The sequence below is a fragment of the Gossypium arboreum genome, chromosome 5 (genome assembly GCF_025698485.1).
Source record: "Gossypium arboreum isolate Shixiya-1 chromosome 5, ASM2569848v2, whole genome shotgun sequence".
Classification (NCBI taxonomy): Eukaryota; Viridiplantae; Streptophyta; class Magnoliopsida; order Malvales; family Malvaceae; genus Gossypium; species Gossypium arboreum.
The window spans coordinates 2767101-2790661 of NC_069074.1; the positions used below are offsets into that span (position 1 = coordinate 2767101).

General features: G+C 34.2%; 3 protein-coding genes and 1 long non-coding RNA gene across 6 annotated transcripts; all 4 read right to left on the reverse strand.

Moving 5' to 3' along the window:
- Positions 1-2741, reverse strand: LOC108485032 (auxin-responsive protein IAA6-like). Its single transcript, XM_017788896.2, has 5 exons — positions 1602-2741; positions 1066-1328; positions 817-967; positions 490-554; positions 1-386 (listed from the first exon to the last, which is right to left on the reverse strand). The coding sequence occupies exons 1-5, from the start codon at positions 2141-2143 to the stop codon at positions 334-336; spliced, it is 1074 nt and encodes a 357-aa protein (XP_017644385.1). The 5' UTR covers positions 2144-2741; the 3' UTR covers positions 1-333.
- Positions 2742-4426: 1685 nt separating this feature from the next.
- Positions 4427-6299, reverse strand: LOC108487110 (histidine-containing phosphotransfer protein 4-like). The gene is made up of 6 exons (XM_017791353.2): positions 6085-6299; positions 5239-5369; positions 5100-5168; positions 4919-4990; positions 4715-4787; positions 4427-4623 (listed from the first exon to the last, which is right to left on the reverse strand). The coding sequence occupies exons 1-6, from the start codon at positions 6142-6144 to the stop codon at positions 4588-4590; spliced, it is 441 nt and encodes a 146-aa protein (XP_017646842.1). The 5' UTR covers positions 6145-6299; the 3' UTR covers positions 4427-4587.
- Positions 6300-10095: 3796 nt separating this feature from the next.
- LOC128293176 (uncharacterized) lies at positions 10096-13505 on the reverse strand. Its single transcript, XR_008283278.1, has 3 exons — positions 12157-13505; positions 11588-12044; positions 10096-10321 (listed from the first exon to the last, which is right to left on the reverse strand). It is a non-coding gene; the product is annotated as an uncharacterized LOC128293176 (long non-coding RNA).
- Positions 13506-17624: 4119 nt separating this feature from the next.
- Positions 17625-23561, reverse strand: LOC108480854 (NADP-dependent malic enzyme-like). Of its 3 annotated transcripts, none has more exons than XM_017783989.2 (18): positions 22178-23561; positions 20926-21121; positions 20667-20818; positions 20474-20579; positions 20312-20377; positions 20035-20130; positions 19867-19938; positions 19696-19779; positions 19490-19588; positions 19334-19381; positions 19205-19258; positions 18990-19088; positions 18802-18891; positions 18634-18711; positions 18466-18540; positions 18269-18359; positions 18039-18167; positions 17625-17926 (listed from the first exon to the last, which is right to left on the reverse strand). In XM_017783989.2, the coding sequence occupies exons 1-18, from the start codon at positions 22345-22347 to the stop codon at positions 17838-17840; spliced, it is 1794 nt and encodes a 597-aa protein (XP_017639478.1). In that variant the 5' UTR covers positions 22348-23561; the 3' UTR covers positions 17625-17837. The 3 variants fall into 3 exon arrangements, with proteins under 3 accessions (XP_017639478.1, XP_017639485.1, XP_017639469.1); XM_017783996.2 differs by having other exon boundaries at positions 21387-23561; XM_017783980.2 differs by having other exon boundaries at positions 18634-18891; positions 21387-23561.

Here is a 23561-nt window from a genome sequence, read left to right on the forward strand (position 1 = left end):
TTTTAGAAAACAAAACATTCTAAACATCATTAAAACAAAATCTTAAAAGTCAATTACAAGCATTTCAAAAGAGATTATAAAGTCCCATCAAGTTTCCATTTCCAAATACCTAGTTGACCTCTACAAGTACATAAAAAGGAAGAACAACATTAAATTTGAAATCCATCAAAATATATTCACAAACTTATTCTATGAACATCATAGCTCATATACCAACTTTCATGAAATGGATTGCAAATCATAGATTTGTAGTTTTGAAACCCCAATCTTTCATGCCGCCACAACTTCTTCACTTGAAACATAAGAAAATGCACCCTCTTTTAAATGTTAACTTCAAATATGAACAGCAGGATCAAATGGCGCCTTTTCTTTCTCATTGCTGCAAACTGAAAGCACCCAAGTTCACCATAGTTCTTAGAAATTTGGTCAATACTTTCAGTTTTATAAATTTCATGATAAAATGAAAAAAAAAAAAAGGGTACAACTTACTTTGTAGAGTTGAAAGTTCAGAACTCTTCAATACATGCAACCTCTTTGCAGTGGAAACAAACATGCTGCCAAAATATATGAATTCCAGGATCAAAACTATCGGAGCCAAAATTAAAATATAAATTTTCATAAAAAGAAATAATTTATATGTATACATATATATAGTTTGATTCAAGTTTATGTAAAGGTAACCATGAGGCTGAACTATCGATAGTATGCCAGCTAGTTTTCATCTTGAAGAAACCGATGTTCTTGTCTTGAAATTTGCAGTTGAATAACAGTTGAAATATTCACTTTTTAAGGTCTGTTACAGAGAAAAATGCTTACTTCCATGGGACATCACCAACAAGGACCCTGTCTCCTTCATCATCTTCATAAATTAGAGTATATTCCCCACTTCCAGCTAACGGACCAGCCTCTGCTTTCGCTGATTCCTTGGCCTTGCTTTCGTTTTGGGTGGCAGATGGATCTCTTTGAGCTAAGATATAATTATAAAACAGAACAAGCTAACATAAAGGAAGATATAATTAAGGGTGATAGAAGGGACATTTAGTATTATCTGGTTTATAGACTAACCTGCGAGCAAACCACTGAATAGATCATCTATAGCAAGTGAGAGTTCCTCATAGCTGTTATAGGCACTGAGATTTACTTTCCTTCCAATAGGGATTCCTTCCATGTTGATCTTTACAAATAACTGAGTTTTGGGATTTTCTGGTTTTCCTCCAGTGTCCTTGTCATTTGAGGATTCAGAAGCTGGCTTGGACAAGCTGTTGCTCGCAATATTTTTCCGGAATGATCGAATTGGAGGCCACCCCACAACTGGGGAATATTCAATTCTGCTCATTTTTAGGCAGTAAATAAGAAGAAAAATTATCATACTTGAATGGCATCGGCCAAGGGCTAACGTGCTTGAATCAAACCATGCTCAGCTCTTAGCTGAAAGTTATCTACATTTAAATGTACTTTGTTTTTTAACTAAGAAAATACAGTTTTCTACCCTTTCTTTTATCTTATTTAAAGATCAGAGTAATAGTTTTTCTATGTCTTTTGTTATGAACCAAGTAGTAAAATGACACAAACAAGGTATAAAAAGTTAAAGGAATAACAACCTTTTATTGGAGGTAATGTTAGTGGAGGCATCTGGATCAGCAGTAGCAAGACTACAACATGCTTTCCCATCAGCAAACTGAACCTCTCCCACTGCCATCCTAGGGCTACATGGCTGCTTAAAGTCTTCAGCCATTCCAGCAAGCTTCTTGGAGACTGGTAAGTTCTGGAAAAATGAAGCCTTTGAATGTTGTGGCTCCTCCTTGGTGTCTTTAGAAAACGCAGAATATATTGTAGAGCCTGAGGACCATGGAGTTGGAGGAAGATTAACTTTATCACCTATTTTTTCGATACAAGAAATCTTTTGGCATTGGTTTTTGGTAGTATCTATGGGCCACTCTTTCTCTCCTGTTCTTGTTTCAGCTGTGTGTTGGAAAGCTCTCTTTGTTCCATGAGTTGTATTTCTGTTGTCGTCTAGAGCTTCCCCAGGTGGACCAAGCCTCAGTTCCAACTTCTTGTCCTCTGAGACTTTATGATTTACTAGCCATTCTTTGTTCATAAGATTAAGAAACTGAGGATAATCCACCATCTTATCAGTCACCATAAGAAGGGGAAAATATGAAAGTGATTCTAGCTTGTTGAACTAGGAAACAATGTTTTGGTTCTTAGAGAAAAAGACTTAACTCAGTGGAAGATAAGTGCAGAGACAATACTGAAACAGATAATAGGATTAAATATGCCTACTTGTGTCTACCTAAAGGCTAAACCAACAACAACCCAAAATATCTAAGTACTTCACCGGCCTATATATATAAAAATTTGTTGCATTTCCATGGAGAAAGGCAATATATGGGAATAAAATTACTTATTGATATATGACAAGCTTGTGGGGGGAAATATAGCTAGGTGTGGCTCTTTTTAACTTCTTTCAAGTTTGCTCTCCTAGTTTCCTCTGGAGACTGAGTTTAGGACAGACAAATGAAAACTGCAGACAGAACAGCTTGCACATAATGGTGATGCATAACCTAGACAAGACAACTTTGTTCTTTCTCCTTTTTTGTCAAGAACCAAATGGGTAGCCTAGACTCTTTATGATGCCTTATCCTAGGCTTTTAGGCAGATAGATAAGACATTGCAAATGATAAGGACAGTATCACTGTTCATTTCCATTCATATATAATGAAAACAACTTGATGCATACATTATACATTTGATTGAATACATATCCTCTACTGATTTCCCATAAAAACAATCTTATATGTGTGTGTGTGTGTGTGTACGCGCATACTCGCATTCATAATGGTTCAAAAGAAGAAAGAAAATGAACCATTTGTTGTATTTAACTACAGTTTGGTTAGTAGTAGTATAAGTAAACCCAGTCAACTCCTCTCATGTGTAGGAAACGAGGAAATATTTTCTTTCATAGTTGAACTGAAAAGCTAGAATATTGATAAGGTCTTGATTTAAAAGAGAACTCCAAAAAGTAATAATTACATACATTTTACAAATGCCTTCGGTTTTGTCATTATTAAACTGTTGACTCTTAATACTCTTTCAAGCATGCTTTCTGCAATCCGCGTTTCATGGATGGGTGGAGACGCCTACCTTTTGCCTTGATGGGTTTAGCATTTCAGAAAATGAAAGTTATTATTAACGAGTTGCTATATATACATATATAAATAAGGATTCAAATTGAGACCCCAAACATGGTTTTAGTCGCCATTTTGTTTGTTTATAATGATTGTAGATGCAACGAATGTTATTACAGTAAAATTACAATGAATATCGACAATGAAGAAAACCCGAATCGTAAATTAATAACTATATTGTCATGTTACAGCCACTATTTAAATGGTGTATATATACGTATTTGTCTTCTATTCAAAGTAGGCAGTGGAAATGTTCAATGAATATAGTTGGGAGAGAAAAAAGAGAAAGTAAAACAAAACTAAAGTCTTGGCATCATTATTATTAGCAGAACAACGAAGGCTTTTGAGCTCACCATCTGTTAATGGTGGTGGAGCCCTAATATCCCACTTATTAAGATATGATCGATCACTGCGTGACCTGATAATTCCCAACTTCACTTTAAGAGGAGCCTTTTTGGACCTTTTCTTTTTCTTCTCTTTATACTTCATGATCTTTATTATGATTACAAGTTTGCCTGCTACTAATTACCAACCAACCAAATCCCTCTTCTTAATTCATAATTACAACTAAAACTAACATCAAATATGCTTAAAATCGTTTAGTTTTTTAACCTGTAAAATCGATTGTATCTGCCATGTTAATCATCTTCTACTAAGACTTTTAAGGAAAAAAATTGTCTGATGTATAGTATATAAGAGATTCGATTTGCTGCAAGAGAAATTGTAGTTTGATTTTACTTACAAATGATGATTTACCAGATACTTACAAGACAAAACACTGTGCAAAGGTTCTTTTGTGATACAGCTTTTAAATGTTGATTGGATGTAAGGATATATTGTGCAAATTTGGGCCCAGAAAACACATCAACAATACTAGAATCATGTGAGTGGATTCAATTGGGAAATCTGGGAGGCTGTCTGTCCAACAACCAAAGCCCCAAAGGCTTCCCAAATTCAAAATTTCTCAAGGTACACGAGCCAACTTTAATAGTATAGTTGAATCTGACAAACACCATTTCAACTTCAAAGTGCGAGGAAGACCATGACCTTCCTCCAAGGACACCCTTAATATGGAACTTGAATTCAGGCCACTGAGACTGTCAACTTTCCATAAAGCTAGTGATGCATTTACTGTATGTGTGCGAGCGCGCTGAGTGTGTGTATATTTTCCTGCCAACCCACCAAGTAATAGAAAGGAGTTTTGGCAGGCGCAGGGGAAACAACTTGATAAACAAGAATTAGAATATATAACCTGGCATCTTATTATTGATAATATTTAGATATTCAAGTCATTATTGCTTATGCTTCATTTACAACATGAAACCTAGTTTCTATAGAAATGAACTGGTTCTAGTGAAGGCCAGTATATCGCCATTAGCATCTGACTTACAGGGCACTCTCATGTTGTTTGAGCAACTGCAGCCTGTCCCATCATCTAAATAAAACCGGACAAATTAGTTCAATTAGAAGTTATAAATATGCTGGTGTCCGTATAAATAATGGGATATATAAAAAAAAAGTGAGACCTGAAAGTAAAATTCGAGCTTCTTCCTCAAGATTGCATGCTCTTGCTTGATATGTTGAAAATTCCTAATGCATCTATAAAAAAGAATAAAGATATTGAATTCACTTTAGAAAGGGTTAACAGTTTAATTCAGAATACCAAATTTAAGTTCAGTTAGGCAATATACTAATCCGTATATATATGAGGAAGTAGAGAAGAAATATACGCTTCAGCATTTCCTGCAGCGCAGTATTGTCTGAACACTGCGCATTCACTGGTCACCTTTTTAGCTCCAATGCTACAAGTAAATCATAAGTTAGCACAATAATTACATTGCTACTAATAAAACTAGTAACATCAATTCACTTTTTCTTCTTATTTTCTAATGTGGGTATTTAAGAATTCACCTGGAGCTGCTACCCTTGAATTGGTGCATGTAATCATCAAGTTTACTGAAGTTAATAGGCCTACTATTCCTGCATGCATGGATATATGTGTTGTAATCTTAACCTTATTGACGTTTATATATGTATAGTGAACCCTTACAGTGTCAGTTCGATGTTCTGAATCAACCTAGTCGAGTCAGTGTAAAAAAGTGTGACAATTTCTTGTACAAAATTAGGGTTGGCATCATCTTGTAACTCCTCTAGCTGGATGAATTGCTCGTCAAGGTAACCCTACAACAATGTTTCAATAAGCACATTTTACTTGATTTGACTGTAAATATTGAGCATATGAAAGAAACGTAGAAAAAATTTACATGGCACGCTATTGAGTAGCAATGCTTGAATCAAATACTAATGATATGCAAGGATTTGTGTTAGACAAGTAAGATGAAAATGTGCAATTCGTGAAAAACAAATATGTTCATATTTTTAGTTAAAAGTGTTTGTATAGTTAAAAATTAAGAAAAGTGAAAGTAATAAAACAAAAGTAGAGCAAAGAAGGAAAAAAATTAAAAGCATGAGTGCAAATTAAGCAAATTCGAAAGGTAAAAACTGAAAATTTTCCCAAAAGAAAAGATTTTGAAATACATTGAGGTTAGAAACAGGGAGTGGTGCTACACTTTTTCTTTTGCTTAGGGATTATTTTGTTCCCCTAACATTGGATTGCATATTCTTGAAAAATTCTTGGAGTGGGCTTCAAGTTAAACAAAACCATCCAAGATATATCACATAGACTTAATTCTCAAGCAACCGATTTTCCAAAAAAAAAAAAAAAAAATAGTGTCGACATTTTAAAGGCTAAAGTAAAGAAAAATTGACGGGTTAGATTCAGTTTATTATTATTTTCGTCACATTTCAATGCAATGCAGTTTAAATTATTATGTGAATGATGATTAAAGATATAAAAAAATAATGAAAACGAGAGATGCAGAGAGAGAGCTAGGACCTGATCAAAGAGAGACCTTCTTATGCAGGCAATTTGGTTTTGCATGCCATACCTATCCATCCTCAGGCTTTGTTTTCGTTTCCTTTGTAAAAGAAGTACTAAAAAACCGATATTTCAACGTAGCTTTGCTCTACTTTGTGGTGTTGCCCTCAACGACAAGGGTATGCCTTTGTATTTATAGTATAAGGCCTCTGTACGGGAGTGATAAAAAGAAAAGGAAAGAGAATCCCCGGTCAAAATTAACACAAGGTAAAATATAACCAAAAAATAAAAAGAAGGTTAAAAATCAAGAGGCTTACGTGTCAAATATATGACTACGATACCCATTGAGATTTTTTCGATGTTTTGGCTAAAAGAACTGAAAAGAAAAAAGGAATTGTTGATGAAATTTGATATTCCTAGGAGGCATTGCTTTTCGTAGCATCCATATATATAAAAATTCTATACTTATTAAACATATAAATTATAAAGAATTGGGTCTTATTTTAAACTTTAAAAATTTCAAAATATAATAATTAAGATTTAAGAAAAAGAGAGCTTAGATTAGAAACATACTAAAAAAAAGACTTCAGATTAGTAACATACTTATTTTAAACCATCCCTTAAATATTCGTCTAGAATTTCATCAATAATTTAACACATTAATGAACATCAATTTAACTCTTATCAGTTTTAAAATTCCAAACTCTAAACTTTAAACAAATAAAATCATTACCCTATACCCTTAACTCTGAATTTTACCATCCTACATCCTAATTTTAAATCAAAACCTAAACACTAAAATCATTAACGTTAAGCACTAAACTTAAAAACTTGTGCATTAAAAAACTTTGAACCATAATCTTGCTTTACCGATATTATTAGAATAATTAGAGTTGGAGTACATGGCATTAATTAGGAAATTTTTTAAAATAAATGACGTGATATATTATTAGTGGAGATCAAAAAATCAACATTTTATAGTCATCTAAATATTATAATTTAAACTCTTTAACATTTATATCTGACAAGCACGTGACCAACTGCAAAACAAAGAAATATTCGTTTTTTTTTTCTTTAATGAATCGACCGCTACCAATCCTAAAGCTGAAGATGAGGTTTTGGTTATGGGGACGTGGCTAATAAAAGTTGGCCAAAGCAGAGTGAGGTCCCTGTTGCGGTGTTCAATTCCAGCTGTCGACCAGCACCGGAAACCTTCCCAAAAGTTACAGTATATTATACTATATATGTGTGTGTGTGTGTGTCCGTCGAACAAACCAAATCATGCAATGAATTTCAATCATGAAGAACGTACGGCTACTCTGTTACATAAAACTAGAGGGGAATCGATTAAAGTTGACAGTACGTAAGAATTCTGCTATGCCAACCTGCCTGTCTCCACTTATACCTTCACAATACAACATCTTACAGATCTAAAGCTAATCAGCAACTTTAAATGCAACCATTTCTGCTTATCTGAAAAAAGTGATTACTGATTTCAGGGCAGCTAGCCTCTTCAGATAAATCTAATTTTGGAGTGGAATGTGGAGCAAGTTGAATGTACTAACCTAGCACCATAAGCAAAATATTTGTAAATGTTGCAACACATGGTCATTAGCTAACCTAGAACCGTGATGCCTTTAAATAAAACTTTAATCTGCATGGCTGCCATCAAGATTGGATAAAGTCAACAACTTAATGAAGTACATTTTATCTAAAAACACCTACAATTCCTTAATAACATTCAGGTTTAGTTTGTTTTTAGTAACATTGGTTCTTCTAAGCAAAAGAGGATTAAAATGCCAAAAGGATCATGGAGCAGTCAGAAAAGGAAAACAGAAGAGGCCAAATTTATGTCAATGATTGGAATGAGAACATTACCTTTATACATGAGCAGACAGTGGTCCTTGTCATGTATCTTTTTCTGTCCATCTCTCCTGTGTAACTGTTAGCGAAAAGTTAAAAGAGTGAAGAGTTGAGAAGGATGCTGATGCTCCCTTTATTCCTTTGCCAGTTGCCACCCATTGAAGAAAGAGTGGGAGAGGGGGTAAAAGGGGGTTTAACAGGAGCATCGACCTCTCACTGTCTCCCTCAAATGGTCTTTAGTAGATGCTTGATAACATCTTTTTTGTTAAAGGAAAGGCTATATGGACACGTGGAATTGGATGAGAACATGAATTGCTGATTTGACTTTCACCGGAAGGATCAATATTCGCTCTTCTATCATTGTAACCTATGCTGATAAGAATCCCACCATGGACATGATAAACACTACACGAATGACAGGTTTGCTTCTAATAAGGTTGAAGCTTAAAAAGAAACAATTCTTAGAAACCCAAAATTTGAAGTTTCTGAATCAACTCAACTAAGCCTTCATCCCAAAAATAGTTGTGATAAGCTAGAGGAATATTTATGTATGCTTTCTCCATCCATGTCATTTAAAGATGACTTGGCAACTTTAGAGAGTACTTTCCAAGACCAAAGCATACAACCCAATATCTTATCAGTATTATAAGTCTATTCAGAAAAAAAGCACTTTAAACGTCAAACCAATCACTAAGAAACATGATTCAGTTTGATGAAATAGCATCCTTGAGCTGCAGTATAAAAGAATGAATTAGAAATTAACTAGCAGTCAGAACTGTTGCATTAGCTTAAAGGATTTGTAAATTAGCCACTGCAAACTAGTCTAAGAGAAAGAAAAAAAAGAAGTGACAATTGAAAGAACATTAGGCTCAGAGTATTTTATGTAGCTAAAATGTCTAGGGAAGAAAGTAGTAAGACACCAACTTTAAAGAACATTAAGGGATATAAATGGCACCTGTCTGGAAAGAAGAGGTAGAGGCAACTCCATCAAACAATTTGTGGGCCTTCAAAGAATAACTTTTGCATTCATTCAGAACATTTGAATGGGTATATACTCCAAAAAACTGTGGGCGACGATGAATCATCCAAAAGTCACATTGAGGTTTGTAGACAAATCATTTCATTCAACTACGCAAGAATCTAATTGCCTGGTATACATTAATGACAGTAGCACTAGCTACTGCAGCTTTCTTAGGCCCTTCTGCCAAGACTCCATCCAGATAAGCTGGATTAGACATAATTTCCTCAAACGAACCAGCAAAAGCAGAAAACCTGACTAATGATGGGGACACCCTACTGAATAATAATAATAATAATAATAATCAAACAACATCAATGGAAGACAAACCGAATAGCTTTGAGAAATTCAAAACAAATGCCATTGGCAGGGTAGGGGAAATCAACAAAATGACTGGACCAAAAATGACCACAACTTTGGCTGAAAATAACTTCATGCACATCAAGCAAAAAATATATCTCCATGCACATACAAATTATAATCAATAGAACTCGTGCTGTTACTACTCTCAAAGATGGTATCCAATAAAACATCAATACCATCTAGGCACCAATGTGAGTTCAACACTGAAGCAGGAAGATGGACCTCACCAGATTTTATGTTTGTTAGACAGCCCAATCTACAATAGGCAGCTTCATAACAGCATAGCATGTAATACTCCTATCTTGCACAACAAAGAAAAGCATTACATAGTGCAATGAAACTGGACAGGATGCAAATGATCAACCAAGACAACTGTTAGGAGGGTTTTAAATGCTCCCTAGTTCATATCTTGGTATTCCTCAGCAACTTCCTTAAATAATAACAGAAATATAAGACAGTTATCAGGTGTTGAATCTATCATATGCTATCTAGACTCTGTCTGTGCATATTAAATTCAGAAAACCGTAATCATAGAGCATCCTCTGACACATTTTCTTGAAACAAAATTTATAACCAGAAAGAATAGATCAACAACTCAACAGCTTAGTGTTAGCTTAGTCCAAAGAGCTTGTAATCAATTTGGAATTACTATAGAGCAGACTTTCTTGGATGGACAAGAACAGAAAGTCATACTTTAAAATGTCACGCACATAAAGCACTAAAACTCCAGTAAGAAATGCCTAATCTTCAAACCTCTTTTGTAATGATTGAAATTAGCTAATATATTGAAAGAAAGATTGTTGCATTCAGGATGTTCAGGATTGTCAATTCCAGGCTACAAGAATTGCCACAAACAAGACTATATATGGGAGAACTTCACATTAGATTCTGTTGTCATATAGAGAAATAAGTAGACAAGAAAATAGAAATGGAAATAGAAGGAAAACATAGCCTAGGAATTAACACCAGAAATGTGTCGGTCTTGCAACACTTCATCTCGTTTGCTACAACCTACACCAGAAAATGAGATTATTTGATCAAAGCAAGGATATGGGTAAAAACAGAACTTTAGAACCAGCTAATCACCATAACTTTTTCCATAGCATCACTAAGTGCATGAAGTCATACTAGTATTCATTAATTACAAAAGGTAGTACTAAATTTATCAGATAAACTCATAAGAAAAAGACACTGTAAGATAGTCCACAAGACCCATTCCTTTCCCCTTATAATACAGCAACTCACAATTAGCTTTTGAAGTCCAATTCAGGTCAAATCCCCATAATTACTAGCATCAACTGTAGTATGCATGTAACTTATAAAACCTTTATCATTTTCAAACAGACACACGGCAGGGAGAGACAACACAGAAATGTATTAAACACTCACATCTTTGGGGTCAAGTAGATCTATTCCAGACTGATCTATAAATTCAACCCCCATATTCTATATCAGTCAGTATCAGAAAAATTCATTCTGGAGAACAAGCACCTAAGGTAGAATAGTTTCATCAAGTAGTATTTATTTTCTTTTTGCTGGTCATTTTATCATATTTTAGATATCAATTAACTAGGTTAAAGTTTGAAGAAACCACTGTTATGACATTGAATAAGCAATGGAAGTGAAAAATTTGGTAAAGAATGCCTTACATTAATTGAATATGTGACTATGAGATTATTGAAGCCACCTTAAGACTGTTTGGTTTATCCATTCTATATTATTACAAGAGCTTAAGACTTAACCATTACTTTGAGACCCTAAGTCACTGAGAAAAATAGCACCATAGAAACAGAAGTTCAAAAGAATATGCTGGATTCTTAGAGTGCTAAGAATTCCCATGTGATCACCCTCAAAGTAGTTCATCAAAGAGGAATTGCACTATATAAGAGGTGGATGGGTCAGCAACTCTTATATTTGTCTACCATATCCAAGTTTTGCATATCTAAATATAGATTGGTAGTCTTTGCAAGACAATCACCGAGGGACATAAGTCGAACTCCAGCTGGAGTATTAGGGGACTCAGAACCTACATAAGGGAGCAAACTTAGATAAGAACCCTTCAAATTTGAGAGGCTTCATAAGTTTCTATGCAAGGTCTAAACCAAGAATTGGAATAAAAATGCACCTTAAAAATATCAACACAACACCTGAGACCAAAATAGAATATTAGAAGAATCAGAACTTTAGCAATGATAATGTACAGCAGCCAAACAAGAGGCACAGACATGACGATGAATCAGCTCTTTAAAAAAACATATATTGATATATATTTCTCACCATCCCAGCTTTTTCCACTTTCTTCCATCACATAAATAGTTAACACGATCAGCCAACTGATGAGTCAACTCCAACTGCTGCTTCTGATCTGCACCAACTGGGACAAAAACAGACTGCAGATGCATGCCGCAATTGTGTATGAATCATGCATCTTCAAATCACTTTATCAAAATATCATCAGCATTTTCCAAATAAGATATTCAAACTATCAAAGTTGTTAGACATGCTCAAATAAAAGATGATACTCGTGTTCCCAGAACCACCTATTACTAAAGAATATCAGAAGGCATCAGAACAGGATAGGTCAATAAAGCAACTCCAACATTTTCATCTCTGCAGAACCATTACAGAGGAACAAGAGGAAAACGTTGTCAGCACCTAAGCATATGGGGTGATGCTCAATGATGATTTCTAAAGAAGTTTATCAGATGCCAGCCAAATTCTTCTCCTGTTAACGCTGGTAAAAGGTTATGGTACAAAACACTAATGTCAAAGCTACAATGATAGTAATAAGTAATGACAAGATCAATATAAGTTACTGAGATCAAGTCATAAATCTGAAAACTCACCAGCTTGCGAGATTTCTCTTTAAACTGAATCATTCTGCTTAGCCAACCAATTGGTGTGGTAGAGCTTGGTAGCGCATCAATTCCACATGAGCTCAAAACATGTGACTGCGCCAGGACAGAAGCCTAGGCCAAATGCAGTTATTGATTTATTTCTCAGCGACCAGAACTTCAAATATCCAGCTAAATGACTCATACAATACCATGAAGGACCAAAAGTTGCAGCAAACCTTTGAGTGCAATCTACACGTAAAGGAAAAAATGAATCAATTGAAAATAACTCGAGAGTCATCCAGAACCAAGATGAATCTAGCTTTAAAAAGCACCCCAACATAATGGTTGATTGTGAGATAAAAAATATCAATGCGAAACCTGCATGTAGATAATATTTCAAACATACCGCAGGAAATCCATAATGAAAAAGAATCGTACGAGTTCTGTAAAGATAGAGCCGTAACAGTGAAGGGTCCTTGTAAGTGTCAAAATAACAAAGACGCGCACTAGCTTAAACTAGTTCATTTTATTCTGTTCTCATTGAAACCCAGAATATTGAAGGCTTTCAATTGTCCATTTCATGAATCTATGACTTGGCATCCAGAACCTGCTACGGAACCTGATCTTGAGACGTTCTCAAGACCTATCAAAAGAATACCAAGTATATGGAGAAGTTAAAAGTAAAATATGGCACATTATCTATTTCACCATGAAAATCTAGGAAAGTTCACTACTCAAGGACAAAAGTACATATCATCGGTGCTCACAGCAACATCTAAAGCGATGAATGTTACTAAAAAAAACAGGCCAAATTTTATTCCATACACTTCAAAAGAAGTAGCTACATTGTTGATACCATGATACCATATTGTTCGTTATCACTTAACGTGTTTGATGTCGAGTACATAGCAGAGAAAGTCAGGAGAACCTGAAGCGCCATTGTCTCAGTCTATAGCACGATTATGACGGATTAATTCAGATTTTTAAAGTATTTACCTCGAAATCCACCAAAAGACCTGGTTTAATACAAAAGCGAACCCCAAAAATAAAATGGAAATAAAATTTAGTTTTCACCGATTTAAAGACGAAGTAAAGCGAAGATGAGAGGCGATGAGAAGAATGAGAAATTGAGAGACAACTACGCTCTCCATTTTTTTCACTTCTTTTCTCAGATGAGGGGATTCAAATTTGCTTTTGGACGAGATTTAATCCAGCAAATATGAGCGAGAAAGTGTGGATAGATTTTGTTTTCTACAATTTTTTCACTTGGCACCCTGATTCAAAGTTCGTTGATCCTATTTGCCTCGTTTCGTCTCATGCCGCACGCGCCAGCCCTTTTCCTTTCTTTTTCGTATTTTTGTTCCTTTATTTAAAAATTAAAAAAAAAATTGTTATACTACTGATGATTCCGAAACATTTAGAATTGTTAGAATAGTTTTCATCAAAATTGATTATTACAAACAATAATAATTAAACTTAGAAATTTAAATTTATATATTTATATATTTAAAATTAAAAATTAAAATTATGTTTTGTATTCATTTATATTTGATATCATATTAGTACTTCATACATAGATATGTTCATATATAATTTTATATGAATTTGTTTCTCTTAAATTGAATATTTTAATTAACTAAGATAACGTCAACTTCAAGAATTCATGCAACTTATTTTTGTTTAAGTAGGTTATTTCTTGAATAATATATAATTGTCATAAGTATAGGGTATAGATTGAAAATTAATCTCGTTCAAATAAATTTACTTAATGAATCTCATAAGGCCATCATATTCAATAAAATCAAGATTACTTCTTTTATTAACATCAATCTCTTACATCTATAATACATAAACAAATATCAAATTATATCAATCTCAACTAAAGAATTTTCAATAAAACAAAATTTTAATCACATTCAAAAAAAAAAATATATATATATATATATATATATATGAGAGATTCATCATGCATAAATATCAAAATAATTAAGCACGTGTAGCAAACAACCACTCCAAAGCATATAAACTTTCCTCTTTTATCTAGTTCTCCCAGTGCTTGAAAACCTTTGATACTTCCAAAACTCTTCCATTAGCTCTCCATACCTCCACATAAACCGTGACTAACCTCTATCACGCTAGTTGTGTCTTCCACAAAGAGAAGATAATTACATGTCAATTATATAATTATATTTCTCACGAATAGCATCACATTTTGTATTTATGAGCTTCATTTTAGTTTTACTTTTACGTGCATCAATCCAACTTTTTAATTTGCTATTTGAAGTTGAATGATTTTGACTGCATAACGTAGCTGGTAGGTAATATACTTATTTTAATTGATGGTCAAGTTATTTAAATATTAAAATTTTAATGATAATTAATTATACACCTCACATCATGTTTTGACTTTCATTTTAGTTATTTTATTTTTAAATCGCTTTCATTTTGATAACTCAAAAATTTGTTTTTCAAGTATTGATTGAGATAAAAAAATAAAGCATTAAAATAGAAAAGTGGTAGAAATTAAAATAATACATACAAATTATCAAAAATGTATTCGTTTATCCCATTACGAAAATTCTAAATTTGGATTTTGAAATATAAATTTGTAGATATTAAGATTCAAAATTATAAATAGCAAATCAATTGACAATATCAATAGATAAATTTTTTTAATTTTATTTAATTTATTTTATGTTTTGAAATTAGTTTAGAAATCATTAATGAAAATTATTGTCTTTAATTATTGTCTACAAAACCCAAATTTCTTCCATTCCAAACAAAATTCATAATTTCTTCATCAAATCTTTATCCAAATGAAGAACGAGCAATTAATTTAATTAATTACAAGTATTTTTTCCTTTACTTTTATCTTACCATGGAAGATTCAATATTTTATAATAAAAATAAAATTTAAGTTTCATTGACAATTATTAAATATAAATTGTTTGAGTTGATTTTGTTAAGGATAATCTAAAAACATAAAATAAAATTTTATATTTTAAAAGGAGATTAAATTAATTAATTTTAATATTATAGTAACAAATTGGTTGACATTATCAATGGATAAATTCTTTTAACAATTTATTCAATTTATTTTGATGCTCTGAAATTTAAAAATTCAATATTAAAGGAAAAAAATTAGAATTTCGGCAATGGGATAAACAAATACAATTTGACAATTTTTGTGTACTATTTTAGTTTTTATCTCTTTTTCACTTCAATCCTTGATTTTCTTTTACCCCAATCAATACTTTAAAAAAATATTTTTGGAGTGACCAAAATGAAAGCGACCTAAAAGTTGAGAAGACTAAAATGAAAGTGTAATTATGACATGGCATGTATAATTAACTGTAGTTAGAGATTTAATACTTGGATGACCAAATTGCAAAGATTTCATTTTGAGTGACCAACCCTTAATTTATTCGAGTCAATTATGTTTTTTTGGTATAAATTTAGCTTATTTGTAGTAAATTAATTGGACCAACCCGAGCAGGGATTGCAAAACAAACATGAATTATAAATAATAATAAAAAGTAAATTAAAAGCTTAATGTAGATAAAAAATAGGGCCTAAATGAGATATTACTATAGTTTAAGGACTTGTATTGTCATTAAACATTTGATTTTCGCTAAGCGCAATTATATATTTATTCTTTTTGAAAGGACAAGTTTGTAGTTTCAATATGGAGAAATTGCAAGAATCAAACGCACTTAAGAAAATTTATCGGTTTGGGCCGGACTAGAACGGTTTGTTTATACAATTCAAGATGTCCAGATTCCAGAATTTTTGTAGAAGAGAAAGGGAGAGTGTTTCCCGCACGAAAATTGCCGCGATGTGGGGCACGATTAATGGTGCAATGAGAACATAAATGTTCCTGAATCCATTAATCTAAAATACTCGAAAGACGAAAATGGAAGACGAAGTTGAGAGGCGACAGATCGAGCAGATTCTAGAGCTGGACGACGAGGAGTTACAGATTGAAGAAGTCGAAAGTCTTCTTGAATCGTCCGATGATGATCGTGAAGCTACGTAACGACCGTAACCATAATTTATCGCGCCACTCGATTCGTCGTTAACCATTGCTTTTAGAATTTATCGCCGTTCTATCACAGTGTTCATATATATACTTTTTCGGACTGGGGTTCTTGAAATTTCAATTTGTCAGCATCACTATGTCTTTGCTAATTTTTATTTCATTCTTAAAACATTCAGTCTTTTAGTAAGAATTGTTGGAAGCTATTTATTTTAAATTAAAGCACTTCGAGATTTGTTTCAGGTGTTCTTTTGGTTTGTAACTTTATTGTCCATATTGTAGTGGCGGTGCTTCAACTGATGATTTTACCTTCAAATTTCAATACCTATTTGAGTTCCTTACATTCATATCTCGGCGGTAATCATATAATCAGAACATGAGTAGTATATTTTCATCAGATATTGGATCGTCATATTATTTACTTCCGTGATCGTACCTGAGAAATAATTGACAAAGGAGCGCATGTAGTTCGGTAGGACAAATTATGTATGTGGTTGTTTATATTCATTATCTTGCATTTCTCTTTTAAATCATTCTTGCGCCGTATAACCACGATTAATTCTTTCTTGCAATTGTTATGCATGGACAATCCACAAACTGTGCATCCTCTGAAACCCTAATGGGATGCCTTTTTACTGCCACAGATAAGAAGCTGAAGCCTAACTCGTTTTGGGGAATAAGGAGTTTTCAAGTTGTGGAGGACATGCTGTAGGAACCTTGTGTTCTCAACTCAATTCTGTCCTAAAATTTTCACATGCAAAATCAGAGAATGGTTATATAACTTGGGAGCAATATCTTTTCTGGCATCCAACCGTTGATAAAATGATAAGTTAAAATTTGATGTTGTCGTTTCTCACGTTCTAAGTAAACCCGTTCACTGTAAATAAGCCGACTTGAAATATCGGTAGCCTGCCATATCTCCCCCCTCCCAAATCCCAAAAAAAAAATAATAAATATTTAATTTTTTGTGATGTTGGACTATCCATAATAAATAAATAAATTAAAAAATTGTCAATGAAAAAATATGCAAAATAATAAGTAAATAAGAAGGTATTTATCACTTAAAGTTAAATTTTTTTAAAAATTCAGTACTTACTGTTTTTTAGTATCATTAATAATAGAAAAAGAGACAATAATCCAAGTACATAGAAGAACCGGCAAACCAAAAAGGCAAGCTACCAGCCTTTATTGAAGGAAAGGATAATAAAGCTTAATTTTTTCAACATTTTTTCAGTCTTCAATTTTTGAGTTTATCAAACAATCATTCAATCTAAGCCTCATTAATGTTTTATAAATATAATTTTTACTTTTTTTTCACTTAAGCTGCCATGCCATAATCATCGTCTCAATTTTGTAATATATCAAAAATATATATATTATATATAATGTTTAATATATGTACTGTAATAGATAATAGATAATGGACTGTGCTTCCAAATATAGAAGACTAAATGTTATTATTCTTTATTGAACAAAATGAAAATTATAAACCAAATAAAACATAAATCAATAATTCCTACAGGAATCTCGAGAACTAGAGAGATTATAAAACTTTTGGGGGGGGGGGGGGGGGGGCAAACAATAAATAAAGGAAAATGGGATAACACAAAACTGGGTTAAATGCTAAAATAAAATAAAACACTGCTACAAAATTTCAAAGGTAGCTTCTGTAGACAGGGCTGTACATGCATTTCTCAGCAGATTCAACAAGATCCTCAGGCTGAGGAAGATGAGAAGCCAGACCTACCATTAGCAACAATCAAACCATGTAAATGAATGAATATGGGAGGGACAATGATTTTAAGAGCCTTAACACATTGTTCAAGCGTAAGTTTAAAGGCTGCCTGCAACTCACCGAGTTCATATGCCTTGGCAGCAACTTTAGCAGCAATATTGGCTGATATCTTTCTGATATTGGTGAGTGGTGGGTAAATCATTCCCTTCTCGTAGTGTTCCTCTGTCACTTGTGAAGCCAAAGCTTTGGCTGCCACGACAAAAGAAAAAGGCCTTTAGGTTCCAATTCTTCACCATTTGCATGTATTAGTAACAAACCAAATGCTTAGTTTGGTGGGTTGATGCACTTACAGGCTGCTAAAAGCATGCCATTATGAACACGAATTGAACCAGCCATTATCACACCCAAACCAAATCCAGGGAAAATGTAAGCATTGTTTGCCTGAATCAGATTAAGAAAGCTTTTAACAGCTAGTGTTATGAAAATTTTGGGTGCAATTAAATTTCCCAAACTTGAAAATGCTTCAAGTACAGGCAGAAAGCTAAACCTGGCCAGGCACAAAGGTTTTGCCTTCATATTCAAAGGGATCAAACGGGCTTCCACTGGCAAAGATTGCACGACCCTGCAGGGAAGAAAAGGTTAAAGATTCTAGGAAGTATTTTTTAAGGCTAATTTAATTGAAAGTGTAAAAAATTCTATGCTACAAGGCATGTACCTCACTCCATGTATATGCTTCTTCTGCTGTACACTCAGCTTGTGATGTAGGGTTTGATAGAGCCATGATAAGAGGTGTCTGCAAGTCAGCCATCAGGATTACTATAAAACTCAGTTGAGATGACCTAAGAGAAATATATATATATATATATATATATATGTAAAGAACCTTATTGAATGATGCCATGTCCTCAACAACCTCCTTTGTGAATTGTTTTCCTACTCCAGATGTTCCAATCAAGATAGTTGGCTTGATTGCCTGATTTAATCATAGTTAAAGGAGAGAAGAAAAGTAATAAAAAAAAAATGAAACATTTCACTTTTGAAACTTGATGTATGACTCAAATTAGTTCACACCTTGACAGCATTTATGAGTCCTGTGATAGGTTCATGCTCATGTGCCCAAGGTTTCTTGAAGTCTTGAAGTGATTCCTTGCGAGAGCTAACGATTAATCCCTGCCACATGAATTTCAATCTCATCACGGTGAGAAAAAGATGGTTATAGACATGTCATTTTAAGAAAAGAAGAGCTAGCATTTTTATACAAGATGTTCCAATGAAATTCACATTACCTTTGAGTCTACGAGCCAAATGTTCTTGCGGTTCTCCTCGATTGGTTTTCCGTTCTGTCAAGAGACTGTATATGTTTAGCCATAAACCTTTCCTGAGGAAACAAATATTTAGCATTAGAAGATTGTTACCTGCTCTGAAATCTCAAGAGCAATGAGATCAGCTATACCAGTTCCGGCCTATGGACAACCAAAAAGAAACACAATTAAGACATTTACACGTGTGATAAGAAGTTTTGTATGAAAAGTTACAGTTCCCTTGTTGGCATTTTGTTGATCAAGCCTTACCTCACCAGCACCCAGGAACAAAAACTTATGGTCGGCGAGAGTTCCACCTAGTAGTCTCAGGGCTGAAAGAAGCCCAGCCAGAACCACTGCTGCTGTACCCTGCCATTATGAAAGAGTGTCCGTATGAGAAAGAATATTTCTCAAAACTAAAAAATGTTACCATCATTAAAGGAAAAGGTAAGAAGGGAATCTAGTTAAGATATTACCTGTATATCGTCATTGAAAACGAGATGAGAAGAACTGTATCTTGCCAATAGTTCAAATGCATTGTGGTTTGCAAAATCTTCAAACTGAAAATCAGGCTTAGCTTGTTCAGAGGACGCGGCATGTAAAGATAAAACAGCAAAGGCATAAAATGAAGATGAGCTGATGATTACCTGTATTAGAACTTTCTCTCCATAATTCTGTTTCACTGCATACATGAACTCTTGTAGAAGTTCATCATATTCCTGCTCCATGGAAACCAATGTAATTCAGTATTTCAGGTAAGGAAGTACATTTATAGCTTGATGGAAACATATTGATGCAAAGGAGTATCACCAAACCTCTCCAGTAGCCCTCTTTTGCCTAAGTCCGATATAAAACTCGTCATTTAACAACTTCTCGTTGTTTGTTCCAACATCAATAGTAATAGGCAAGCACTGTAAATATTGAATAAAAGTTGTAGACAATTAGCTGATTTAGTAAAGGATTTATGCATTTGGTTAAGCTGAAGAAAGCTTTAAATCAACATCCTCTATGCAATTAGGAGACTACCATGGCATTACTATAACCAAAATTTTAAAGGGTGACATGAACCCGACTGGTTTTAGCTATGCTTACTAGTGAAGGACGGACTCCACCGAGAGCTGTGTATAGAGCAAGTTTTCCTACAGGTATGCCCATTCCCTGAAAACAGTCATAGCATTAAAGATCATTAAGTTGATCTACGGGAGAGAACTGATCACTGTTTCATCTACAGCTTCGATACAGATATCAGATTACCTGGCAACCAAGATCCCCAAGTCCCAAAATTCTCTCACCATCAGTCACAACAATGACTTGAACAGTTCTCTCGGGCCAGTTTTTCAGTGTTTCAAGAATCTTCCCCCTGATAGATCGTGATGCTTAGTTATTGTTAGGCAACATCAAATACATAAAAATGAATACATAAGAAGGACATGATGAAAAAACATACTTCTCTTTCAAACTGATGTAAAGACCCTGAGAGTGCCTGAAAATGCTGCCATATTTTTGGCAAGCCTCACCCACTGTTGGAGTGTACACAACTGGAAGCAGTTCTTCCACGTTATCAATGAGAAGCTTGTAAAAGAGTCGTTCATTAGTCTCCTGCCAAATGCAAATAGATCACTGATAAAGATGCCAATATATAAGTGCTATTAAAAGTCACTTAGATCAGTTACCAACGTGGGGACTGCAAGGCATGAACAAGTTACCTGAAGACCTATCATTGCCATGTATCGATGCAAAGGAACTTCGTATTGGCGAATCAGATTCATCATCTTCTTCTCCTGGAGTTCCTGACTGAGAACAATAGGGGGAAGAAGGCCACGCAGGTAATGTGCATCTCTCTCTTTCTCAGTGAAGGCAAGCCCTTTGTTATACCGTGGGTCACGCATCAATGAATACCCACTACAACAAAGGTCTAGCTTGACTCAATTGACAGCCAAAGATGTTCAAATCATATCATTTTTATTTAACTTTTGTCATTATATATTACCAAATATAAATTTTAGTGCAAAGATCAAGAAAGCTATGATATTTTTACTTTTCAGTACTCAGATTAACATTCAGTACCAATATATCACTTTTTAACACTCCAAAATCTAAACATATACTATTTACTAGAGGCATGATAATGTTGGTATTGGTGCAGAAATAAGCGTAAATCAATCACCTAGCAACAGAGATAGTCCATGGGGTGATAGGTTGATCCAATGTGGCACTATCCTCACTGTACATATCCCCAACACCACCGACTATAGCCGACTTGTTATCCACTAAATCACCACAGTTCTTCATTGTTGTAAGAAAAACAAGCTTTTGCCTCGATGGTCAAATAAAACAAAAGCCAACCCTTTTTTATTGGCAGAGTAAAACAAATTTCTTTTCTTTTTTTAAAATTAATTTTGTTTAAAGGAAAAGGACAAAGCCATAAAAGAACTAACTTGCAATGTGGGAAAAAATTAATGATTAAATAAATAAAAGCTGTTAATTGTTAGCAATGATGGGTTCCATGAAAGCATCCTGTTAGCAAGGAGGGGAACATGGGAAACGACTGACTGCTATGAAAATGAAACGCAGTATATATCTGACGTTTTCCCAGTGTACGAGAGAAAATGTAAAAGCTTTAAATATATCCCTTTCTTTTTTTTTCTAGTTACTTTTTCCTGTTTGTTTCCCGCGATTGTAGAGAGAGGACGCTACGATATCCTCTCGTTCGGCTTCTAAGACTAATATGGCTGTTTTCTCGCAAGTTAGTTTTTTTTTCTAAAATTTTATTAAACCCAAATAAACAGATCCAACAGTCAGCGATAAACCAATTCTTATGCTTGTACAGTCTCACAATTACCTAAAACTCCACACCCCAGACGGTAACCTACACCATATCACCACTAAAACACCCGAGATTCTTAAAACAAACTATCACGAAAAACAAATTTCTTGAAACAAAAACGAACCCCGCACCTTCCACCATTGAGCAGCAAAATGAGATCAAATACACAAGAACAAGTTACAAACTCCAAAAAACCCTCAAGCTTGTAGACGACCATTGCTAAAAGAAGTTTACTCCTATTAGCCAGCTTGAATGAGACTATGAAACACATTGTCTTTGCTTGGAGAAAATAAGAATCCATGAATTTTGTTGGGATTTTTGACAGCAATAAAAAAGAAAATAGAGCAAAGAAAGAAATACAGGACACAGAACAAGGAAGCAAGAAAAATTTACTTGCTCACAAACGTGCAGCAAGGAAGCAATAATTGATATGTTTTGATATGCTTAATTTTTCAATAAGAAAAATAATACATTTATAGCTAACTACATCACCTAACATTACCTAACAACATTAAGTAACTTGATAAATATTGCTTGTACACACAAACAAGCTACCTAACCTAGTCATTCAATACCGAAATATATCAAGCTGTCGTCAGCTTGTTCATTTTCAACTAGATTGATTACAATGAAACTAAAAAATAACATTGATGTTACAACAAGCATACGTGCTGCAACATGTACAATTACTAACACGTACTTCATCTGGAAATATTATAGTTAAATAGCCTTGTAACATTTGTGCTGCAGCTGCATACACTTCATCCGGAGATATTATAGCAGCATGGTAAGCCAATTTTCAATACTTCTCCTTAGACTCCATGCTGCGAATTCAAATCATTCAACAAAAATTTTTTAAGCTTGGCAGTTAAAGCTGACCCTGCTCAAGCACTTCATTTTCAACCTTGGCAAATGGAGTCTTCTCCTCCTTCACAGCCTTAGTTGACAACACATATTGCCTTGTTCTCTTGCTCATTACAATCTTGCTTCTTCTTGCATAAACAGCTTGCAAGTATAGTTTGTTTGTCTTCAGTCTGCCATTTTTGGCTTGCACCTTTCAAGCTTGCATTTAGACCGTTCGCCTTTTCGGCTTGCACCCACTCATGCTTGCATTTAGATTGTCCGCCTCTTTGGCTTGCAATTCGACAGGCTCTCACTTTGACAGGCTCGCACTTTGCTTACTGTCTTCAACAAGCTCGCAACTTTACAACTCGCATTGAGCTTCACCTTTGACAGACTTGCACTTCGCATACCGTCTTCCTTGAAACTCCTCCTTCAGCTTATCCAAGCTTGTTTGGAAGTCTCACAGGGGTGAGTTGTTGTTGTCTTCTCTACAAGCAACCCTCAAAGATGACAGGCTTTAATAACTTCTTGTCTTTCTTAACAAACAGCAGAAGCAGAAACAAGCCTTCAAAGGTGACAGGCTTTAACGACTCCTTGCCTTTCTAGCAGCAGAAGCAAAAATTCCAAATGCCCTCAAAGATCATAAAAGCTCTCGATACCATGTTGAGATTT